Source organism: Anomaloglossus baeobatrachus, chromosome 1 (assembly GCF_048569485.1).
Source record: "Anomaloglossus baeobatrachus isolate aAnoBae1 chromosome 1, aAnoBae1.hap1, whole genome shotgun sequence".
In the NCBI taxonomy this organism is placed as follows: Eukaryota; Metazoa; Chordata; class Amphibia; order Anura; family Aromobatidae; genus Anomaloglossus; species Anomaloglossus baeobatrachus.
The window spans coordinates 293,508,963-293,534,095 of NC_134353.1; the positions used below are offsets into that span (position 1 = coordinate 293,508,963).

The following is a 25,133-nucleotide window of genomic DNA, read 5'->3' on the forward strand; positions in this document are numbered from 1 at the left end:
GGTCTACTTTGGAAAACCCATATTCCTGAATCCTATTGAACAAGTAGGATAGAGAAGTGTCCATTGCCAAGGAGATGAGGAACCTGCTCAGGAGGACCGGTCCTGCCCTACGCTACACAAAACAACTGATTAGTTTGATTGGGCAATGTGTAATGCTTACATTTTCCTTGCGGTGGTGCTGCAGGGAAATTGAACACTTCGGGTGAAACCAGACAAGAGGGTGGCTACATGCCCAAAATTCTACCCACACATGCCAGCCTGTGGATGGGCTTCACAGGAGGACCAAGCTGGTAATCAGGGGGCAGGAATCCAACAGCAAATGTGTGTCACACAGGGCCAATAGCAGCACGTACACACCTCTGTACACTCCATTTAACTGTTGCTGTCAGTGATTTACCACTGCACTTAAACGGATGACCAGCAGTGAGCGGAGCTAGCTCCATTCACTGCCATTGCAGGCAGATACGCACTGTGCATCACGGTCCGCACTTGCTCAGCATAAATTGGGCTCAGCTGTAACCTGTGACTAAATAGTATGTCACAGAAAGTTAAGGGATTAACCAGGCTTGTTCTAAGACATAAAAGGAGTACAGCTAAAGACAATTGAAATCCTCTTTTTTGAGGAATAATTCTGTTAAGAAAGGTATTAAGCGTCAGTCTTAAATAGCATTGCTCACTGATAAAAGGGTTGCAAAGATCTTCAGGAAAAATGCTCATTTCCCATTATACTTGGGTACTCAATTTGAGCATCCAACCTACTTGTTACAAGTACCCAGCACCCAACCATGGTACTGCTCGCTCATCACTACTGCTGAGGCATGTCCTTGTGAAGGGGCCTTACGAGGGCTTTTTAGCATTCAAGTATTTAATAAAAAAAACAATTTTAATACCGTTTAGGCTTATATTAAAAGGAGTGACACAAGTACATGACCACCTTCATCCAGTCCACGGGCCAATTCTACTACTGCAGCTCAGCCCTATTCAGGCATCAACCATTAGGCAACTAAGTATACATTGCTGTGTGGAAGAAACCAGACTTGTGTTCTTGGATGCCGTGGTTTTAAAATAAAAGTTGTGTTCAATTGGAGAGATTTACCTTTTTTTTTTTTTGCATCCCCACTAAAATTCAGCACAAAGTCACAATCACAAAGCAGGCTAGTAGTGAGGATAAACTAGCCCCATCTGCCAGAATGTAGTATGCCTGTAATTTGCAGTACAATCTATAAGGCCGGATTCACACTTGCGAGAGACTCGCGTGAGTCTCGCATCCCACCACCCGGCACGGCCGCACACTCTCCTGACAGGAGCGGATCGGCTGCATGTATTTCTATGCAGCTGGCCCGCTCCTATCCGGAGAGTGTGCAGCCGTGCCGGGTGATGCGATGCAAGACTCGCGCGAGTCTCTCACAAGTGTGAATCCGGCCTTATTCTTAAAGAAGCTGTGATTTTTATTTTTTAATCAATTTTTGATAATGTACTCAATTATTAATACAAAATGAAAAGTCATAAGTCCCAGGAATTTCGAGCTCCATACGGTTCCAATGGTAGAAATGTTAAATGACCCCTCTCTGGGACTTCTAGTGTTAAGGGGTTTTTTTTGCAGCCCCTGGGGGCTGGCATTCTCATTTGTAGGTGTGTAAGTGTCCAAATAGGACACTTACCGCAAATACGGCAGCTCCTGTACCCCACAGTATACTTCTAGAAAAGGTGAGCATCTTGGCCCTTTTTGTTATCAAAAAGGTTTTATGGCTTCTCCCGCCTTATATTGGTGGCCTAACACCTTGTATTGTTAATGCTCGCAAGATGGACGCAACGTCGAACTCGGGGATGCTGAAAAAGGCAGCAAAAACGTAGCAAGATAAGCAGCAAAGCCTACTCTATCTGCAGCTTCTCTCCAGTGGACAGCAGCATCTGCATGAAAAGTTACCTTACATACAATGCGCAGTCCCTCAATTTCTTCCGAAGAAAGCACTTTTATCTGGGAGGTTCCCTTCAAGGCTTGTTCAGAATTTGACATTCCTAGAAGACAGAACCATTTTGATAGAATTTGTACTTCTCTCACAAATCAAAAAATATCCATACACCTTATCATGTGATGAAGCTTCATATTACCTAGTGGGTGTTCTGCATAATCTGGCCTTTGTATGTAGCTTGGTACTGGTCTCATTGGCATCTGCAAAAAAAAGGCACACAATAGACACATGGCTTGGTTACATGTCAAAGTCCCTCAGATTTCTTCTAAAGGCCCTGTCACACACAGAGATAAATCTGCGGCAGATCTGTGGTTGCAGTGAAATTGTGGACAATCAGAGCCAGGTTTGTGGCTGTGTACAAATGGAACAATATGTCCATGATTTCACTGCAACCACAGATCTGCCAAAGATTTATCTCTGTGTGTGACGGGGCCTTAAGTGTTGGCAGAGAGTTCTTCTATGGAGTACTTGCTCCTGGCCACAGACATGAGATTTATCTGCAGACAACTGAAGGATTCAAGTCCATTTTTTTTTTTAAATCAATTGACAATCTGAGGTCTGTAGCGGTCAAACCATAAATTGTCTGGTCTGCACATAAATATCATTTCTGGAACCAGCTTTAAGGGGTCACGTCATCCAAAAATTCTATAGACAATATAGTGGTGGGACATTTCAGAGCCAGCTTTTGGAAACTATGAGGGCCCCGGTGGTCAGAACCCCACTGATCAGAATGTTATAATACCATAGATAGGTAATTGGAAATAACACTTCAGGGTGGTCAAACAGTGTTTTACCTCCTGAGCCTCCTATATACATGCATTCTTGGCTTTCCCTGCATCTGCTCATGATAGGACGATGACTGGTTCAAATATCTATATATATCCACGTATACCTATATATCTATCTATATCGATATCAATATAGCTATCTATCTATAGATATATATTTATGAAATAGAGAACCCTATACTCACCGCTGACCTCCATTCCTCACAGCCACCTGTCTAGCCCCCGTTGAGTCTTTATATCACCATTGGCCAAACTGAAATCTACCACGCTCACTCACTAGGATGAGGTTTTCAGGTTTGCTAGGCACAGAAGGGCCCTGGGTATGTTCCCATGACAGCAACCCACAGAGGAACGAACAGGTGACAGTGAGGAGAGGACGGGTCAAAGTGGCAAGTTAACTTTTTTTTTTTTTGAATTTTGATGGCCCCACATGGTTCAAAACAATGGCATTCAGCTAAATCTGCACAGAAGCAAATTACATAAATAAATAAATCCAGATTTTGTGAAATGCAGATTTTTGTAAATTCCACTTGAATTTTTTCGCTCATCTCTAATGTAAATCCCTTAAAATTCAGCTTGAACATAATCAGCTCCTACATTAGAAGTTAATCATTTTCCCCAGGACAGCTTATAGTCAGGAAGCAACTCTGACAAAAGGAGAGTGACGAGAATTAAAATGCCTTTTAGGAAGTCAGGTCATTATCTTTCAAAAGCAGAAGTATGATTGGATTAAGTAGCAAGACGATGTTTCAAGAAACAAATGAATGTCTGCATATAAACGGTCAGCGGGAGCAGGTGAGTGAATCTCTAAGTGCAATCACGGGCCACGGAGAACGGAGCCCGGATTGCACTTAGACAACCCACGTGTGCCGTGATTTTCGGCACACGCAGGGACATGTGCGTGTTTTACACGCCAGTGAAAAACGTCTATTTTTCACTGACGTGTGAAACGGGCCTAAGGGAGAGGATCCCTTTACAACAGTTTCAGCAATTTGTTTTTCTATTTAAACGCTGGAGTGGTGCCACAAACGTAAGGTCTTATACTCACAACCCCCCCATCTTCAGCTGTTCTCACGATGTCATCTTGTGACTGTAAAGTCTGCTTTACATTTTACGATTCTGCATACGATATCGTATGCGATCGTAACCGCCCCCATCGTATGTGCGGCACGTTCAATTATGTTGAATGTGCCGCACAAACGATTAACCCCCGTCACACGTACTTACCCATCCATACGACCTTGATGTGGGCGGCGAACGTCCACTTCCTGGAGTGGGAGGGATGTTCAGTGTCACATCGATGTCACGCGGCAGCCGGCCAATAGAAGCGGAGGGGCAGAGATGAGCGGGACGTAAACATCCCGCCCACCTCCTTCCTTCCGCATTGTGGGCCGGGAGCCGCAGGATGCAGGTAAGATCTGTTCATCGTTCCCGGGGTGTCACACACTGCGATGTGTGCTACCCCGGGTACGATGAACAACCTGACGTTCAATTTATGAGGAATGAACGACGTGCGTGCGATGAACGTTTTACCGTTCATTCGCAATCGCACGTAGCTGTTACACACTACAATGTACCTTACGAAGCCGGATGTGCGTCACTTACGACGTGACCCCGCCGACACATCGTAAGATATATTGTAGCGTGTAAAGCGGGCTTAAGGTCTGACTGACCTCTGGCAGAAGCAACAGTCACAAGCTCTCAGTATAAGTCTATGAGAGCCTCATTCTGGCTCTCACAGACTTACAATGAGTGGTTATTTCCGGATCACTCAGCAAACACTGGAGCAATCTGACAGGTCATAAACTGTTGAAGACAAACCAGAGCGGCGCTGAAAAAAGATTAAGACGGCAACTGGTAAGCATGGGGCCAAGTGCGGTTACCTTACATAAGTAACACTACTCCAGAAATGCAAAAAAAAAAAAAAAAAATTTAAAAAACCCGCCGGAATAGTGTTTTAAGGCACTTCATACTCCATACCAATGGATAGTGTGGCCTGAGTTTTCCAGTATAATGATAGCCAAGCCAAGGATCTGTGTTGATTTCTCCTTCCATCGTCCATGGTGAAACCTCACGTTTGCCTTTTTCATCTTCCAGAAAACAAAAAGGTTTTGATTAAAAGGAAACATTGCCAAAATATAAGAATACAGAAGAGTATTAAGTCATAATCCTGACTACACCGTACATGTTAGACTATGTTCACATTGCAATTACTTGGCAGCCCCTATTCACCTGGATGATACCAAAAGAGTGTCCTAATAGAGTAAAATAATTTTTTAACACTGGAGTCTATGGGAGTGATATGCCACTTTATATTTACATACTGGCATTTGTCATCCTAACATATAATAGACAGCACAAAGGTGAATTAAACAGAGACATGTGTGACATCACACTTCTAAGACCTCAATCTATCTTGAAAATGGAAGTTTTATGATATTCCGTGTATATTCCAAAAATATCTAAGATGGGAATACTTAAAATAAATAAATAATAATAATAATATTATAATAGTATTTTACTAAGTTCCTAAGTTTAGTAAAAAGAAATCATCCCCCAAATTGTGGCAAGGACGACATAAGGCAATGGTTGCCGTTTGGTGCCATTCTCCAGTCATCTTCTGCACTTGCCAACGCCCTTTAGAATCTCTTAGCATGCATCTTATTCCAGCTGACGGGGCGCAGATCTTGTGTCACAGACCCTTGCTTCTGAAACAAATTTTAGCCCTGAACTTTGAGAGGTCAGACTGGCAGACATTTCCATATTCTAAACATGGGAATTTGCATGAAGAGAAACACTTACTTGCTCTTTTGTGCAGGAGCTTGTGAGATGGCCAGCTTCCCCTGAAACACTCCTAGGATAAAGAGAGAACGGCTCAGAAAGGGAGTACGGCAGCCAGGGCCTGGCAACATGCTTTATACAAACCCGGCATTGTAACTTCTAGAAACCGCAACATTCACAAAAACATAGGAACTAGCAACACATTTTTAGTGGCCCCTGCTTTGTGTTTCCTGAGATTTGTACATATTTCCATATCTCTTCCACCAAAGGCACAGATTATTGGATAGGCAAAGGAAAACCATATGGGTGTGCGATAAAGAACGGCCAAGCAATGTTCTACCTGCATCCATCTGTTATTTGGGAAAGGTGTTCAGATGAGTGTATACTCACTTCTCAGACAACCCCTTCTCAATCTAAGTGTTTGTCCCCAGTAAAAAAAACAAAACCCGCATACACTCATCTCTGACGCCATTCCAGCAGTGTCGGCACTCGCTCCTCCAGCTTCATGTGTTATGTCACCCGATTTCTGAGCCCACTTCCCGCTCCCCACCGTCGGGTGAAGTGACCATCAAAAGGTCAGAGCTGCGGTTGGCCACTCACTTCCTATTGATATGGTGAAGTGAAGCCGGTGCTGATTGGGCACAGGGCTTGTGTGACATAACCAGGTCATGTGCTCCTCTGAGCAAAGCTTTAAAGGGGTATTCTCAAGTTTCAAAGTGTTTTCCCTATCCAGAAAATGTGTAATAACTTCCCGATTCCTGTGGCTCTGACTGCTGAGGCCATCCCGATCCAGAGCCTCGGCTGCATAGAGTGGAGGTCAATCATTCACTCCATGAAGGTTCACTTCCAATATAAAGTTCACGTTGGGCCATGACCTTAGATAACAGGACACATGAATGACAGGAGGACCCATGAGACAAATGACGTTCAGCACTTGTGCTGTTCTTAGATTTAATATTCTGGAGGCTATTTTTATCCGCATGTGCCATATTTAATGTGCTCTTCTTGGATGTAATCGGTGTGTGTAAGAAGTAAGCGAATATCAAATTCCATCAAGAAGTCTCCTTTACTTGGAAAGCTGGGAGTCTGCAATGCCATAGACCTTGCATAGCACTGTTATATCCAACATTGAGAGAAAATTGCATCATTCTGCCCATAATTTCAAGGGATTGAAGCAAGCACTGCAACCAGTGAAAAATGCACCAAGGCCACAAAGTGGGTATTGCAGCCTAATGCTAAGGACACTTGGAGCCTCTATTCGGATGTACATCATAGGTTCAGATGTTATCATAGGAAGACACAAAGGTTCCTATAAAATCACTGATGACTTAAAGAGGTTGTTTCGGCCTAAAATGACAAGTTTGCCGTCTTTCTATGTGACTCCAGACTTGTGAAGCCTCACATTAAGCAGCGCGATGGAGTGGACCACATAATTAGACACGCGTGGCCTCGCTGAATACAAGTGGAGAGAAGTGTGCATGTTCTGGTTGAAATGTGGCAGGGAGTATGTATATTGCATACGTGCAAACATGACCACTGTCTTGGCGCTGGAGAATCCTCACATCGTGTGTTATGCCAGTGTAACGGCAGACGTTCGTGAGAAGCCTGGACAACCCCTTCAAAAACAGCCCTCATTTTAGTCAATACGGTAGAACACCATATGATTTTAGGACAAACTCCTTTTCCAACGAATAAAGTAGATTTTAATCAATAGGATAGGTCTTGGAATAATATAAAGTTTCACAATTGGAAGAGTTAAAAAAAAAAAAATGTTCCTGTGCTAAAATAATCTTATAAAAGTGACCCTTCTGTTTACGGTCTTATCTGCTGTGTCCGATCATACAGAATTGTGCCAATTCATAGACGGCACATACCACTGGCTGCAGTTCAGTTACTTATAAGTGAATATACAGGCAACACATTAGGGAATGCAGAGGTTGTAATCTGAAGTAACATCTCACTGCCTGTTTTATCACAGGAGCAAGTGTTTCTGCTGCATCTCCAGCCCTATGGGATCATCATAAATTAAGTCAATGACAGGACTTTGGTGGCTGATGAGCTACCATAGTTTGTCACCTATGATGAGCGCATGGGAATAGTGACTCAGCAAATAAGACACTACACAGTTGAGGCACATTTATAGGATTTCAGCAGTGGAGCTTTTTTTTTTTTTTTTTAACACGTCCAATTTTGCAACTTATTGATCCAATATTTTTTGAAACTGCACAATGTACATGGGACAACCCGTTTAAGGATCTCTATATGCTACTGTACACTTAGCCCAAGGGTGCAGGGTAAACATATCCTTGACATACATGTAAATAAATTTTGCACTTATGACTACTATAATAATAAAAATAATAATAAGTTTTATTTCTATAGCGCCAACATATTCCGCAGCGCTTTACAATTAAGAGGGTACGTGTACAGACAATATGAGACAATACAAAATAACAAAATTAAGATACCAAGAGGAGTGAGGGCCCTGCTCGTAAGCTTACATTCTATGAGGAAATAGGGGAGGCACAAAAGGTGAATGGGGGGGAGAAAAGCTTGTCATATATGGTCCAGCCATCGATTTAATGGGTCATTCCGTGTCAAGTGGACCAGTGGTCCCCACTCGACGTTCTCCGATTTTGCTGAAAATTTATAAGGATGTACATGTATGTTTGAAAAGAGGTTCTGTAAATTTTTAGGGCCAGATCTCAAATATATTGGGCACTGTTGACCTTTCACTGGAGGCCCCCCCCCCCCCAAGGCTGCGGCTTCAGCTAAGAGGGTTTTGCAAACTTTGGCACATAGCCATTAGAGTTCTATACTGGCTATGATGCTGAAATTTGGCATACTAGCTCAACTTTTGCTGCTAAACGCGATAAAATGATTACCGGCTATGACAAAACAATATTTCGGCCGCAATTTTGTGTCAAAGTAGCTTGCAAAACGCCTCGCATAAAATTTATGCCAAACTTTGCCCATATATAACTCAAGACCAAAAACCAATAGGAACTGGTGCTTTACCCTGTACAACAAACATCTTCATGACTTTGCATTGCTGCAATATCACGGTCAAAGCATATGTATTTGTGGAAATATTCACACCCACATATGATGAAAAACTTAAAAAAACGAATTTTACCTATTTTTAGGTCCCAAAAAGGGTACCCCTAAAATATATTAATTCTGTTATCATTTGAAAGAGCACATTTTTCTCTACAAGGATCATTGGGTTTTTTTTGAATGACAATGACAATATTAAGGCCCTGTGCGCACTTACCGGTTTTTGCCGCGGATTTCCTGCGGTTTTGCTGCATGTTTCGCTGCAGAAAATGTTCATAACATCTCTGCAGTGAATCACCAGCAAAACCTATGGAAAAAAAAAATCCTGTGCGCACTAGGCGGATTTTGACAGCTGCATGTTTTGCTGCAGGATTCCCGCAGCAAAAACAATTGCATGTCAATTCTTTTCCGCACGTCGCTGCGGGATTTCACTCCATTGACTGCAATGTAATCGTGAAATCCCGCAGGGAATAACGCAGGTAGCAAATTCTGTGCGGTTCATTGCGTTTTCCTGCGTTATTCCTTCCGGTATTTCGCGGTTTACCTGCGGTAATGTACATCGCTTGCCTGCGATTTTGCAGGGAAGTGATGTCATTATGCCAAGAAGCGGAAGCAAAGCAGAGAGTAAACACAAAGACACTCACAGACACATAGAACACACATAGAAAGCAAACGGAAATATAGAGAAAAAAAAAAAAAACACGTGGGCTCTGCCGTATTTTTACCTTCCAGCCGAGGTAAGCACACAGCGGCGGCCCGGTATTCTCAGGCTGGGGAGGGAGAGGGGCAGGTTTAATGTCCCCGCCTCCCTCCCACCTCCCGCAGCCGAGAATATCAGCCGCAGCTGCCCCGGGACTGTCGCATGCATTATGCGGCAGTACCGGAGTGTCCCTAGCTCTTCTAGATGCCGTGATGCGGTTGTGATCCAGGTAATAAGGAGTTAATGGCGGCGGATCGCCGCCACTAAGTCCAGGCTTGATCATGGCAGCGTCTATGAGAAAGCTGACATGATCAACCCGTAAGTAAAGTGAATAAACACACACACCAAAAAATCCTTTATTTTAAATAAAACACAAAAAAGCTCCTGGTTCACCCGTTTATTAACCCCCCCGAAACACACAGCTCCGGCGTAATCCACGTCCTCCGATGCTTGCATCCAGCCGCGTCTGACACAGACAGCGCTGAATGCAGCCTCGCAACGAGACAGCAAAGAGGTAACCACAGGGCATTTCCCACGGCCGGTAATTTGAACTCACTACCAATCGTGAGAAATGCAGAGTGTGCTCACAGGGACTCTCTCTATCCCTCTAACTATCCATTCTTCTATATCTATCTGCTATCTAAGGAATTTTTTTTTTTTCAATGTGCTTTATTGCATTGAACTCATTAAAGCACATGTACCAACCCGCACACGGTAAAACCGCGGCAATACCGCGAACAATACCGCGGTAAAGCCGCAGCAAACCGCATGCGGTTTTCGGGTGCGGTGTGCCGCGGGTTTTTACCGCGAGTGCGGTAATCTTTCAGTGCTTGCGGAATTTTCTTGAGAAAATTCCATTTTCCAGTGCGCACAAAGCCTAAGACTTTATTAGATCCCCAAACAATTAACGGCACATAGCACATAACCAGCAAAACACACAAATGTAACAGGCAACAGAGTCTCAGCCTTCCGCTGGCTCACCAGGGATTTGAAATGTCCGTGCCTCAGAGCTTCCAGGGCTACTTACTCCAATCCAGCAGCACCCCGCTTTTGGCGGGCACCCACCGCAAATGGAATAACACCAGATTTAGGAAGCTGGCTGAGGTCTGCAAAGTCTGTAGCCAGGAGACCAAATTGTCCCAACCTGGGTTTCCTCCTTAAGTAGTCTCTGGTATGATGATATAATCCTGGCAGCCGGAGTCGAAATCCCTAGAATGCGGTTATGGTCTCCAATCGGAATCGGAATCCCTAGATTGAAACCATGTAGCCAAGTGATCCTCTAGTCGGAGCCAAAGTCCCTAGACATAGTCAACAAGGCATCCTGGTTCTGATCCCCTAGCCAGCTCCTAAGAGCTTAGACTGGATCATGCAGCATCCATCAACAACTGGTGACTTAAAGAAGTCCCTTTTTATAGCCATAGCCTTCCCTTCAGATATACTGTGCCCTTCTCGGATTAGTTGTACAAGATTGCTTCTCTTATTGGATGAATTTCAAGCTATATTCAAATATCCAGAGACAAGGGTGGGACAGGTAAGTTACATCACATCTAGCAATTCACTTAGTAATACAATGGGAAGTTCGCATAATTGAGTTATCTGGGTGTCTGGCCCTCAGTGGCCAAAACAATTACTAGAGTCAACAAAAACATCAATACTAAACTCCCAAAGGCCCAGTCACACAAAACGACTTACCAGCGATCCCGAAAACGATGCGACCTGATAGGGGATCGCTGGTAAGTCGCTGGGAGGTCGCAGGTGAGATGTCACACAGTCAGATCTTACCAGCGATGCAGGAACAATACAGGTCGCAGTAGCGACCTGTATAACGATCTCATCAGTCACTGTGACCCTGTCACACAGTGTCAAACACAGCGATGTGTCCTGCCCAGCAGGACATCGCCTTTGAAGAAAATGGCCTGGACCTTTCTGCAATGACTAGCGATCTCAAAGCAGGGGCCTGATCGCTGGTAGATGTCACACATAACGAGATCGCTAACGGGATCGCTACTGCGTCACCAAACTGTGACTTAGCAGCGATCTCGCTAGCGATCTCATTATGTGTGACGGTACCTCAAGAGTCTTGTAGAACAATGAGAGATTATCCCCCCAGCTATAAACAAACTGTCTTCATGTCTGGCTGAATGTTAAGAAACTTTAACCCATGAGAGTCCATGTCGTCACAGTCACTGATTCCTTAAGTGGACATTTAAGAATCCTGTATCATCTGTCTACTGGAAAGGTGATAAAGTTAGGTCAGGCCGCTGGACCCTCACAGATTGACAGATCAGGGAATGCTGCCCCGGCCAGATGTCTGCAGCTAAGAGGAGCTTGGAGGCAAGTACTGGTAAGTGCCTTGCCAGTGAAGTCTATGACACGAACAGCCACGCTCCAATAAAAATAAAAAATAGCAATCAGCTGTTCCCATCAATGCCATACTTTGTTTAGACTGAGTTCAACAGGTCAGATCCCCAACAAGTTAGCATTCATCACCCATCCAGAAGACAGAAAGAAGGGAATTTTGTTTACTTACCGTAAATTCCTTTTCTTCTAGCTCCTATTGGGAGACCCAGACAATTGGGTGTATAGCTTCTGCCTCTGGAGGCCACACAAAGTATTACACTTTAAAAAGTGTAACCCCTCCCCTCTGCCTATACACCCTCCCGTGGACCACGGGCTCCTCAGTTTTGGTGCAAAAGCAGGAAGGAGAAAACTTATAAATTGGTCTAGGGTAAATTCAATCCGAAGGATGTTCGGAGAACTGAAGATCAAGAACCAAAAGAACAATTCAACAACATGTATACACAAAAGAACAACCAGCCCGAAGGGCACAGGGGTGGGTGCTGGGTCTCCCAATAGGAGCTAGAAGAAAAGGAATTTACGGTAAGTAAACAAAATTCCCTTCTTCTTTGTCGCTCCATTGGGAGACCCAGACAATTGGGACGTCCAAGAGCAGTCCCTGGGTGGGTAAAAGAATACCTCAATAAAAAAAGCCGAAAACGGCCCCCTCTTACAGGTGGGCAACAGCCGCCTGAAGAACTCACCTACCTAGACTGGCGTCTGCCGAAGCATAGGTATGCACTTGATAGTGCTTCGTGAAAGTGTGCAGACTAGACCACGTAGCTGCCTGACACACCTGCTGAGCCGTCGCCCGGAGCCGCAATGCCCAGGACGCACCTACGGCTCTGGTAGAATGGGCTTTCAGCCCTGAAGGGAGCGGGAGCCCAGAAGAACGGTAGGCCTCAAGAATCGGTTCCTTGATCCACCGAGCCAAGGTTGACCTGGAGGCCTGAGAGCCCTTACGCTGGCCAGCGACAAGGACAAAGAGCGCATCTGAACGGCGCAGGGGCGCCGTGCGAGACACGTAGAACCGGAGTGCTCTCACTAGATCCAAAGTGTGCAAATCCTTTTCACACTGGTGAATTGGATTAGGGCAAAAGGAAGGCAAGGAGATATCCTGATTTAGATGAAAAGAGGATACCACCTTAGCAGGGCTGTGGAGTCGGTAAGGCAAACCTTCGACTCCGACTCCGACTCCTCAAATTCTCTTGCACCGACTCCGACTCCGACTCCTCAAATTCTCTTGCACCGACTCCGACTCCGACTCCGACTCCTCAAATTCTCTTGCACCGACTCCGACTCCGACTCCGACTCCGACTCCGACTCCGACTCCGACTCCGACTCCGACTCCGACTCCGACTCCGACTCCGACTCCGACTCCGACATATATTGCTTATAGTTAGGTGAAAAATTTATTGTAGTACATGAATATGTGTATGTGAACATCAGACATTTAATAATTTTTATGATACAATAATCAAGATATTTGGATAGAACATAAAATATATTTATTGGATACAACTTTAGAACACAAAAAACTGTAATAAATTGTAAATATGTAATACACTATGTAATATACAGTAGATTACATATATATCTTGTGTGTGTATATACACTGTATATATATATATATATATATATATATATATATATATATATATATATATATATATATATATATTATATATTTACAATTTATTAGTTTTTTGTGTTCTAAAGTTGTATTCCAATAAATATTTTATGTTCTATCCAAATATCTTGATTATTGTATCATAAAAACAATTAAATGTCTGATGTTCACTGTCACAAACCACCGGGGGGGTCACTCAGAAATCCCCCGCGCTGGCTACCAGTACGTCACAATCGGGGGGTAACAAGTGGGGGTCACCCCTACTTTATACCTCCCGACCGACAGACAGAGCACGTGACGCGCTCTCTAGCGCCCCTCTTATAGTCAGGCCAATTATGGAATTGCCCGACAATAAGCAAGGAGGCCGCTATACTACTTATGCCGATTATTGAAGGGTCCCCGGTGAGAGTAAGGTATATATTCCCCCGACCTCCGCGGGCGGAATATATAATATCTTCCCGAATCTCACTGGCCTCCCCACAATAATCCTTGGCACAACTCGCTGCCACCAACCGCTTCACGGTAACTATTAGCCGAACACACAGACGTGGGATTCAAGATCGAGATAACAGAACAGCCCAAGATTAATTATATAATTTAATCGCCTAAAGCACACTAGAAACTACAATATATACAATAGGGAATCTACAGAATATACATATGTCAGAGTACAGTTACAGATAAAGCATGGGTTACAAACAGGCATACACAGTTCAATCAGTTACCTTGTTGCGTCTGGCCACAGGGGGGCGCTGTAGACCAGGTTTCCAGGAACTCCCACAGATGTTTCCTACACGTGCCCCCAGCGAGAAGAACCCTGGAAAATGGCCGAAGTAGGGTTATCAACCTGGGCAGATCCAGGTCCCCTCCTACCTTAGTGACCTCACAGGGAAGCACTGCCACTCCCCCTGCATGGATCAGAATTATCCAGCAAAGGGGATATTGGCCATAACTTTGCCTGGGAGCGTCGTAGGCGGACGCCAATGCTCTCATTGTGACAGTTATGAATTTAGCTACAGAACGAGGGGACTCATGACCTGTCTACGAGTTCCCATATGGCTGATATCACGCCTGGGGTATTTCCCAAGCTCCCCCTTCCATAAAAAAGGTGTGCCAGCATCGTCCGCCTGCGCAAACACCATTTTTATGGTTGCCATATTTATCGGAGATATGGCTTGCGAGATATGAACCATTTTTTACTGGAGTCGTTCTGTCTGGCTACTTCCAAGCCTTGCTAATGAGATACAACTCTTGTTACAGGGTGACGGCAGGGAGTCATCCTGGGTCCATTGTCCTCACATCATCTCATCTCCATATCAGAGGAGATGGCTGTTGGAGGTGTAAGTGGGATGTGACACCTTCACAGATGCTGGACATTTGAGCACAAGAAGGGAGGGGGCACTGCCAGGGAGTGATGAGAGCAATTATGACTTCTAGTCATAATTCCTCTTCATATCCCAGGATTTACCTCACACCTCCCCCCTTTTGAGGGCGCTAGGGGGCAGCACACTCCGGTGTTCCCCCGTGCGCCCGTCCGCGACCTCTCCTTGTCGGGACAGCCCGTCTGCGTTACCGTGGTCACGGCCCCTTTTGTGGCGAATGGTGAAGTCGTATTGCTGGAGCGCAAGGCTCCATCGCAACAATCGCCCATTCGTCCCAGAGACGGTGTGCAACCAGCTGAGGGGATTGTGGTCCGTCTCCACGATGAAGTGGCGCCCGTATAGATAGGGTTGCAGACGCTGCAGGGCCCACACTATGGCCAGGCACTCCTTCTCCATTGTAGAATAGGCCACTTCCCTTGGTAACAGCTTCCTGCTCAGGTACAAGACTGGGTGCTCTTGGCTCGCAGAGTCCACCTGGCTGAGCACCGCACCGAGGCCGAAGTCACTGGCGTCGGTCTGTACTACAAACGGCCGCGTGAAGTCGGCTGCCTGTAGCACGGGCGGGCTGGACAGGGCGTCCTTTAGGGCCCGGAAGGCTGTCTCGCAGTCCATTGTCCAATCGACTGCAGAGGGCAGCTTCTTCTTGGTGAGGTCCGTCAAGGGCTTTGCCAGGCTACTATAGCATGGAACAAACCTCCTATAGTACCCAGCGGTCCCCAAGAAGGACATCACCTGCTTCTTGGTCCTGGGGGTGGGCCAGGATGCGATGGCCTCCACTTTCTCAGGCTCGGGCTTCAGCGTTCCCCCACCTACCCGGTGACCGAGGTACTGGACCTCGCTCATGGCCAGCTGACACTTTCCCGGCTTGATGGTCAAACCTGCCCGGTGGATCCGCCTGAGCACCTGTGCTAGATGCTCTAGGTGGTCCTCCCAGGTGGGACTGAAGACGGCAATGTCATCCAGGTACGCGGCCGCGTACCCTTCAAGTCCCTTGAGCAGGGTGTTGACCATCCGCTGGAAAGTGGCAGGGGCATTCCTCATCCCGAATGGCATCACCGTGGACTCGTACAGTCCAAATGGGGTAATAAAGGCAGAGCGTTCCCTGGCCTTGCGAGTCAGGGGGATCTGCCAATATCCCCGGCTCAGATCCATGATGGTCAGGTACTGAGCCCCGGCCAACTGATCGAGCAGGTCATCGATGCGTGGCATTGGGTACGCATCGGCGACCGTGACCGCATTGAGCCCCCTGTAGTCCACGCAGAACCGAGTGGTTCGGTCCTTCTTAGGGACGAGGACTACAGGCGAGGCCCAAGCGCTGTTGGATGCCTGGATCACCCCCAGCTTCAGCATCTCGTCAATCTCCTGGCGCATGTGTTGCTGCACCTCCAGGGAGACCCGATATGCTGAACGCCGGATCGGGGGATGATCCCCAGTGTCCACGTGATGGACAGCCAAGTCAGTCCTTCCGGGCTGGTTGGTAAACAACCCCCGGAAGGGGTGTAGGGTGGCCCACAGCTGGGACCGTTGGTCCTCCAAGAGCTGGTGGCCAACCTCCACATCCTCAATGGATCCGCCTGCCCTAACCTGGGCTAGCATATCCAAGAGGGTTTCCGCTTCTCCCTCCTCGGGCAGGTTGCACACGGGGAGCGCACATGCCTCCCGCTCATGATGTGCCTTCATCATGTTCACATGGAAGGGCTTCCGCCTTCCACGGGCAGGGTCCAGGGTGACCAGGTACGTTACAGGGTTGAGCTGCTGGTACACGAGGTATGGGCCTTCCCAGGCTGCCTGAAGCTTGTCCTGTGGTACGGGGACCAGTACCCACACCTTTTGACCCACTTGGTAGGTCCTCTCACAAGCGTTCTGGTCGTACCAACGCTTCTGATCGGCCTGGGCTTGAGCCATATTGTCGTGTACCAGTTGCGTCAAGGCCTGCATTTTGTCCCGGAAGCGCATGACATACTCGATAACCGACACTCCAGGGGTGGCCAAATCCCCTTCCCAAGCCTCTTTCACCAGAGCCAGGGGGCCCCGCACACGTCGCCCGTACAGGAGCTCAAACGGTGAGAATCCTGTTGAGGCCTGTGGAACCTCCCGGTAAGCAAATAACAGGTGTGGGAGATACCGCTCCCAGTCACGCCCATGGGAGTCGACCAACATCTTAAGCATCTGCTTTAAGGTGCCATTGAACCGCTCGCACAGGCCATTAGTCTGTGGATGGTACGGGCTGGCCACCAGATGTCGCACCTGGACTTGCTTACAGAGGGTCTCCATCAGCTGGGACATGAATTGGGTCCCCCGGTCGGTGAGCATTTCCTGGGGAAAACCCACTCGGGAGAAAATCTCCAGCAATGCGGTGGCCACCTTGTCAGCCCGAATGGACGACAAGGCCACTGCTTCTGGGTACCGGGTGGCATAGTCCACTACCGTCAGTATGAAGCGTTTCCCGGAGCTGCTGGGGATGGCCAGCGGGCCGACCAGATCCACAGCCACCCTCCTGAAAGGCTCATCGATGATTGGCAGAGATACTAGTGGGGCTTTGGGGTGTGGCCCCGCCTTCCCCACTCTCTGACAGGTTTCACACGAACGGCAGTAGGCAGCCACATCGGCCCCCATTTTTGGCCAGTAGAAATGCTGGTTTAACCTGGCCTTGGTCTTAGCGATCCCTAGGTGTCCGGCCATCGGAATCTCATGTGCGATCCGCAACAACTCCGTCCGGAACGGATAGGGTACCACCAACTGTCGGTCCCTGGGCCACGCCTCCGGTGAACCCTGCTGGACCGTGGCCCGGTACAGCCGTCCTTGGTCCCAGACCACTCGCTCCGGGTCCGAGTCCGAGGGAGGCTGTGCCGCCTGCTCCTTTAGAGCTTTCAGGCTGTCGTCAGCTTCTAACGCTGCCTGAAACCCCTGACTAGATGTGGCCAGAATCGACGAGACTGTCACATCTTCGGTCAGTACCCCGGGACCTGTGTCCTGGCCTCCACCTGACTCGGCTGCCACTTGGTCAGAAGGGGAAGAGCTATCGGACCTCCGGGAGGCCCCTTGGCTTCCAGCACTCCCACTGCGGGTGACAGCGGCCACAGCCGCTGCGACCGTGGGTCGTGCCTGCTCCTCCTCCGTTCCTGACCAAGTCGCCGGTTCAGGCAGACCTACCTGGCTTCCTGACACCCCGGTTGTGGGGGAACCCTGCACCGAGATCTTACCTGGGAGCACTTCCGCTCCTGGACCGGCCCCAATCTCACCTGCCTGTTCCCCCTCTGCAGCAACAGAACCCCGCTGTGAAATCTCTGGGGACCCCACATTTGCTGTGGTAGCCCCCACCCCACACACTGGTCCTCCCCCTGCAGCACCCTGCTCTCTGCTTATCCCTGCAGAGGGCAACAGATCCCAGCTCACAGGCTGGTTACTTGTAGAGGCATTGTCACACCTTTCCCTGACCCCCTCCCCTGTCACAGCTGCAGCTGAGTGTGTGTCTATGGTGTCTATGCAAGCAGAAATATCAGAGTTCACTCCCTCCTCCCTTACATCATTCATAGATAACACATTAACATTGTCCGGAGGCACGTCAGCACTGGCTGAAGGTTCAGCCTTTGGGGCGGGGCCAAACTGGGAGGTTATTTGCCCCAAATCTGTCCCAAGTAGCACGTTTGCAGGGATCCGATCAGTTACCCCCACCTCCCTCACCCCTCACCCCTCGCCCTGCGCCCCAGTCCACATAAATGTCAGCAACAGGCAGCGCCGGGTCAATGCCTCCAATCCCGGAGACAGCGAGGGTTTTTCCAGGGATCAAGTCTTGGGGGGACACCATCTCAGGCCGCACCAGAGTCACCTCCGAGGCGCTGTCTCGCAGTCCTATGGTCACAGACTGGCCGACGGTGACCGGTTGGAAGCTGTCCAGGGACCTACCACCACCCCCACCCACACAATACACCTTGGGCGGCCCTTGGGACGGGGACGGAGCCGGGGCCTTGGGACGCTGAGGGCACATGGCCTTGAAGTGTCCAGGTAGGTTGCACTGGTGGCACCGTCTTGGTTCCGCCACGGGCCTGGAGAGGGGAGTTGAGGGGGACACCCCCTGCAGTCTAGGGGCAGGTGGGGCAGTCGCAGAATTCATCTTACCCCCTCTCCAGGTGCTGCTGGTGGCCGCTCTCCTGGCCTCAGGGGCCCGGTTGTTGGTGTAGTCATCGGCAAGGGCAGCTGTAGCCGTGGACCCCTTTGGCTTCTGGTCTCGGATGAACTGGCGGAGATCCTCAGGGCAGTTCCACAAGAGTTGCTCCGTGATGAACAAGTCCAGGATCTCCGGTCCGGTGGAAAGCTGCAGGCCTTGGGTCCAGTGGTCGGCAGCTCGGGCAAGTGCCCGCCGGTGGTCAGCCCAGGAGTCCTTTGGTCCCTTCTGCAGCGTCCGGAACTTCTTGCGGTAGGACTCCGGGGTGAGGTTGTACTGTTGGATCAGGGCCCGCTTGATGGTGTCGTAGCCCTGATCCGCCTCAGCAGGCAAGTCCCCAAGGATATCCAGGGCCTTACCCCTTAAACGGGGGGTCAGGTATTTGGCCCACTGGTCCTTGTTCAGATGATGCTGCAAGCAAGTCCGTTCAAAAGCAGTCAAGAAAGAGTCCAAGTCTCCATCCTTCTCCAGCACTGGGAAGTCCTCAACACGGACCTTTGGAAGTTTGGTGTCTGGAAGGTCACGGGTGGCTGATGAGGGCCGGAGCTGAGCTAGCTGCAGCTGGTAGTTACGCTCTGCCTGGCGCTCTTCACGCGCTGCTTGCCGCTCACGCTCGGCCATGAGTTCCTTGTAGCCCTCCCGGTCTCCAGCCTGGCGTAGGGCCATAGCCATTTGAAGAAGGCTATCCGAGCCTCCCAGGCTCGGTGGAATGGCACGTGGTGATCTGCGGCCCGCTGCGGAGCCTGGTGCTTCACTGTCCATTGCAGAGCGGAGGGCTGGCGTCTGGCTCGTTGAGGACCCTTGGGCGAGCTGCTCCTCATCTTGTCCAGCAGTGCCCGGTTGTGCAATGTCCTCTGCAGAGCTGTTTTCTGGCGTCGAGCTCCTGGAGGACTCGTGGACAACCTCCTCATCGTCTCTGGCCTGAGCATCGGCCATTCCTTTGGCTTTGCTCCTGGTGCTCTCAGCCATTCTTGCAGACTTTTGGTCACTGACACAGAACTGACACCTGATGCCTCCACACACCTTACAGTATCTGCACTCTGACACTCTAGTGTTGAGCTAGTCTGAAGACCCCAGCAGCCACAGCTGCTGCAGGCAGTCTTTAGTGTCTGGGAGTATGGGTCTCACACTCACACACACTATTATCTCGATCCCACCGCTTGCCACCAATATGTCACAAACCACCGGGGGGGTCACTCAGAAATCCCCCGCGCTGGCTACCAGTACGTCACAATCGGGGGGTAACAAGTGGGGGTCACCCCTACTTTATACCTCCCGACCGACAGACAGAGCACGTGACGCGCTCTCTAGCGCCCCTCTTATAGTCAGGCCAATTATGGAATTGCCCGACAATAAGCAAGGAGGCCGCTATACTACTTATGCCGATTATTGAAGGGTCCCCGGTGAGAGTAAGGTATATATTCCCCCGACCTCCGCGGGCGGAATATATAATATCTTCCCGAATCTCACTGGCCTCCCCACAATAATCCTTGGCACAACTCGCTGCCACCAACCGCTTCACGGTAACTATTAGCCGAACACACAGACGTGGGATTCAAGATCGAGATAACAGAACAGCCCAAGATTAATTATATAATTTAATCGCCTAAAGCACACTAGAAACTACAATATATACAATAGGGAATCTACAGAATATACATATGTCAGAGTACAGTTACAGATAAAGCATGGGTTACAAACAGGCATACACAGTTCAATCAGTTACCTTGTTGCGTCTGGCCACAGGGGGGCGCTGTAGACCAGGTTTCCAGGAACTCCCACAGATGTTTCCTACACGTGCCCCCAGCGAGAAGAACCCTGGAAAATGGCCGAAGTAGGGTTATCAACCTGGGCAGATCCAGGTCCCCTCCTACCTTAGTGACCTCACAGGGAAGCACTGCCACTCCCCCTGCATGGATCAGAATTATCCAGCAAAGGGGATATTGGCCATAACTTTGCCTGGGAGCGTCGTAGGCGGACGCCAATGCTCTCATTGTGACAGTTATGAATTTAGCTACAGAACGAGGGGACTCATGACCTGTCTACGAGTTCCCATATGGCTGATATCACGCCTGGGGTATTTCCCAAGCTCCCCCTTCCATAAAAAAGGTGTGCCAGCATCGTCCGCCTGCGCAAACACCATTTTTATGGTTGCCATATTTATCGGAGATATGGCTTGCGAGATATGAACCATTTTTTACTGGAGTCGTTCTGTCTGGCTACTTCCAAGCCTTGCTAATGAGATACAACTCTTGTTACAGGGTGACGGCAGGGAGTCATCCTGGGTCCATTGTCCTCACATCATCTCATCTCCATATCAGAGGAGATGGCTGTTGGAGGTGTAAGTGGGATGTGACACCTTCACAGATGCTGGACATTTGAGCACAAGAAGGGAGGGGGCACTGCCAGGGAGTGATGAGAGCAATTATGACTTCTAGTCATAATTCCTCTTCATATCCCAGGATTTACCTCACATTCACATTGTACTACAATAAATTTTTCACTTAAATATAAGCATTATACTAAATGTTATTATTTAGTAAAATATTCAGCACATTCTGCATTGCACTCCTGTCCCCAATTTATTACGGTATATATTTTAGGAGTCGGAGTCGGTGCATTTTATACCGACTCCGACTCCACCAAAATGAGCTCCGACTCCGACTCCACGACTCCGACTCCGACTCCACAGCCCTGCACCTTAGGGAGAAATTCCGGGACAGGACGCAGAACCACCTTATCCTGGTGAAAAACCAGGAAGGGGGCTTTGCATGACAGCGCTGCCAGCTCAGACACTCCGAAGTGATGTGACTGCCACCAGGAAGGCCACCTTCTGCGAAAGACAGGAGAGAGAGACGTCCCTCAGCGGCTCAAAAGGCGGCTTTTGAAGAGCCGTCAGGACCCTGTTAAGATCCCAAGGTTCCAACGGACGTTTGTAAGGTGGGACCATGTGACAGACCCCCTGCAGGAACGTGCGGACCTGCGGAAGCCTGGCTAGACGCTTTTGAAAAAATACGGAGAGTGCCAATACTTGGCCCTTGAGAGAGCCGAGGGACAAACCCTTGTCCATTCCAGATTGTAGGAATGAAAGGAATGTGGGTAAGGCAAACGGCCATGGAGGAAAACCGTTATCAGCGCACCAGGATAGGAAGATTTGCCAAGACCTGTAATAGATCTTGGCGGACGTTGGCTTCCTGGCTTGTCTCATGGTGGCAATGACATCCTGAGAAAACCCTTAAGACGCTAGGAGCAAGGACTCAATGGCCACACAGTCAGGTTGAGGGCCACAGAATTCAGATGGAAAAACGGGCCTTGTGACAGGAAGTCTGGGCGGTCTGGAAGTGCCCACGGTTGACCCACCGTGAGATGCCACAGATCCGGATACCACGACCGCCTCGGCCAGTCTGGAGCGACGAGAATGGCGCGACGGCAGTCGGACCTGATCTTGCGTAGTACCCTGGGCAGCATCGCCAGAGGGGGAATCACATAAGGCAGTCGAAACTGCGACCAATCCTGGACTAAAGCGTCCGCTGCCAGAGCTCTGTGATCCTGAGACCGTGCCATGAAGGCCGGGACCTTGTTGTTGTGTCGTGACGCCATGAGATCGACGTCCGGCGTTCCCCAGCGGCGACAGATCTTTCGAAACACGTCTGGGTGCAGAGACCATTCCCCCGCGTCCATGCCCTGACGACTGAGAAAATCTGCTTCCCAGTTTTCTACGCCCGGGATGTGAACTGCGGAGATGGTGGAGCCTGTGGCTTCCACCCACTGCAGAATCCGCCTGACTTCCTGGAAGGCTTGACGACTGCGAGTGCCGCCTTGGTGGTTGATGTAGGCGACGGCAGTGGCGTTGTCCGACTGGATTCGGATCTGCCTGCCCTCCAGCCACCGATGGAAAGCCAATAGGGCTAGATATACTGCCCTTATCTCCAGGATATTGATCTGAAGGGACGAATCTATCGGAGTCCAGGTTCCTTGAGCCCTGTGGTGGAGAAAAACCGCTCCCCAACCTGACAGGCTCGCGTCTGTGGTGACCACGGCCCAGGTTGGATGTAGGAAGGATTTTCCCCGAGACAGATGTGGGTAGGAGCCACCACTGAAGTGATGTTTTGGTTGCAAGGGAAAGAGATGTTCTTGTCGAGGGAAGCCGCACTCTTGTCCCATTTGCGAAGAATGTCCCATTGGAGTGGCCGTAGATGGAATTGCGCGAACGGCACTGCCTCCATAGCTGCAACCATCTTCCCCAGGAAGTGCATGAGGCGCCGTAAGGGGTGTGACTGACTCCGAAGAAGTGATTGCACCCCCGCCTGCAGAGAAAGCTGTTTGTCGCGCGGCAGCTTGACTAACGCTTGCTGGGTATGAAACTCCATCCCGAGATAAGTCAGTGATTGGGTCGGCGTCAACTTGGATTTCGGGAAATTGATGATCCACCCGAACTGCTGGAGAGTCGCCAGAGTGACGGTAAGACTTTGTTGACACACCACCCGAGAAGGGGCCCTGACTAGGAGATCGTCCAAGTAGGGGATCACCGAGTGGCCCTGAGAGTGCAGGACCGCCACGACAGATGCCATGACCTTGGTGAAAACCCGTGAGGCTGTCGCCAGGCCGAAGGGCAATGCGACGAACTGGAGGTGTTCGTCCCCTATTGCGAACCGCAGGAAAAGATGTTCGGGTGCGATCGGCACATGGAGATAAGCATCCTTGATGTCGATCGATGCTAGGAAGTCTCCTTGTGACATTGAAGCGATGACTGAGCGGAGAGATTCCATCCGAAACCGTCTGGTTCTCACATGTCTGTTGAGCAGCTTGAGGTCCACAACGGGACGGAATGACCCATCCTTTTTTGGCACCACGAACAAGTTGGAGTAAAATCCGCGACCACGTTCCTGAAATGGGACGGGAATCACAACTCCTTCCATCTTCAGAGCGTCCACTGCCTGAAGAAGTGCGTCGGCCTGTGCAGAGGGTGGGGAGGTTCTGAAGAAACGAGCCGCAGGACGAGAGCTGAACTCTATCCTGTAAACATGAGACAGAATGTCTCTCACCCAACGGTCTTGAACGTGTGGCCACCAGGTGTCGCCAAAGCGGGAGAGCCTGCCACCGACCGAGGATGTGGGTAGATGAGGCCGAGAGTCATGAGGAGGCCGTCTTGGAGGCAGTGCCTCCTGCGGCCTTTTGGGGGCGTGACTTGAACCGCCACGCATAGGAGTTCCTCTGGCCTTTCTCCGGCCGGTTGGACGAAGAGGTTTGGGGCTTGGCGGAGGGACGAAAGGACCGAAACCTCGATTGGATCTTTCTCTGCTGAGGTCTCTTAGGTTTGGACTGTGGTAAGGAGGAGTCCTTTCCCGAGGATTCCTTAATAATCTCATCCAGCCGTTCGCCAAATAAACGTTCGCCAGAAAAAGGCAAACCGGTTAAGAACCTTTTGGAAGCAGAGTCTGCTTTCCATTCGCACAGCCACATGGCCCTGCGGACAGCCACGGAGTTAGCGGATGCCACGGCCGTACGGCTAGCGGAGTCCAGGACGGCGTTCATGGCGTAGGACGAAAATGCTGATGCCTGAGAGGTCAAGGAAGAAACATGCGGAGCAGAATTCCGCGTGACAGCATTAATTTCAGACAGACATGCCGAGATTGCTTGGAGAGCCCACACGGCCGCAAAGGCCGGGGCGAAAGATGCGCCCATGGCCTCATAAATAGACTTCACCAAGAGCTCTGTCTGTCTGTCAGTGGCATCCTTCAGGGATGAGGCATCGGCAACAGACACAACGGACCTAGCAGCCAATTTAGAGACTGGCGGATCCACCTTGGGTGAGTGAGCCCAGCCCTTAACGACTTCAGGTGGAAAGGGATAACGTGTGTCAGATTGCCTTTTAGCAAAGCGCTTGTCCGGGACCGCTCTGGGCTTCTGGACAGCGTCCCTGAAGTTAGAGTGATCAAAAAACGTATTGCACGTACATTTGGGGAATCGAAATTGGTGTTTCTCCTGCTGAGAAGCCGACTCCTCTACCGGTTGAGGCGGGGGAGAGAGATCCAACACCTGGTTGATGGACGAGATAAGATCATTTACCAAGGCGTCCCCCTCAGGGGTATCAAGGTTGAGGGCGAAGTCAGGGTCAGAGCCCTGAGCTCCCACGTCCACCTCGTCATCCTGAGAGTCCTCAAGCTGAGATCCAGAGCAGCGAGAGGAGGCCGGGGAAGAGTCCCAGCGAGGCCGCTTAGCCGGTCTGGGACTGCGATCCGGGCAGGAGTCCTCCGCCTGGGACCTAGGGGCTATCCTGGGAGCGCGCTGCGGCGCGGACCGAGGAGGCCCTGGAGGAG

General features: G+C 49.5%; 1 protein-coding gene across 1 annotated transcript in view; it reads right to left on the reverse strand.

Moving 5' to 3' along the window:
- The window catches only part of METAP1 (methionyl aminopeptidase 1), a 61,433-nt gene that overhangs the window by 28,428 nt on the left and 7,872 nt on the right, over positions 1-25,133 (reverse strand). The window contains exons 2-5 of the mRNA XM_075337019.1: positions 5,564-5,615; positions 4,742-4,851; positions 2,113-2,173; positions 1,928-2,019 (exon numbers count right to left, since the gene is read on the reverse strand). Coding sequence (XP_075193134.1) covers positions 1,928-2,019; positions 2,113-2,173; positions 4,742-4,851; positions 5,564-5,615 — 315 coding nt within the window. The remainder of the gene's footprint in view (positions 1-1,927; positions 2,020-2,112; positions 2,174-4,741; positions 4,852-5,563; positions 5,616-25,133) is intronic.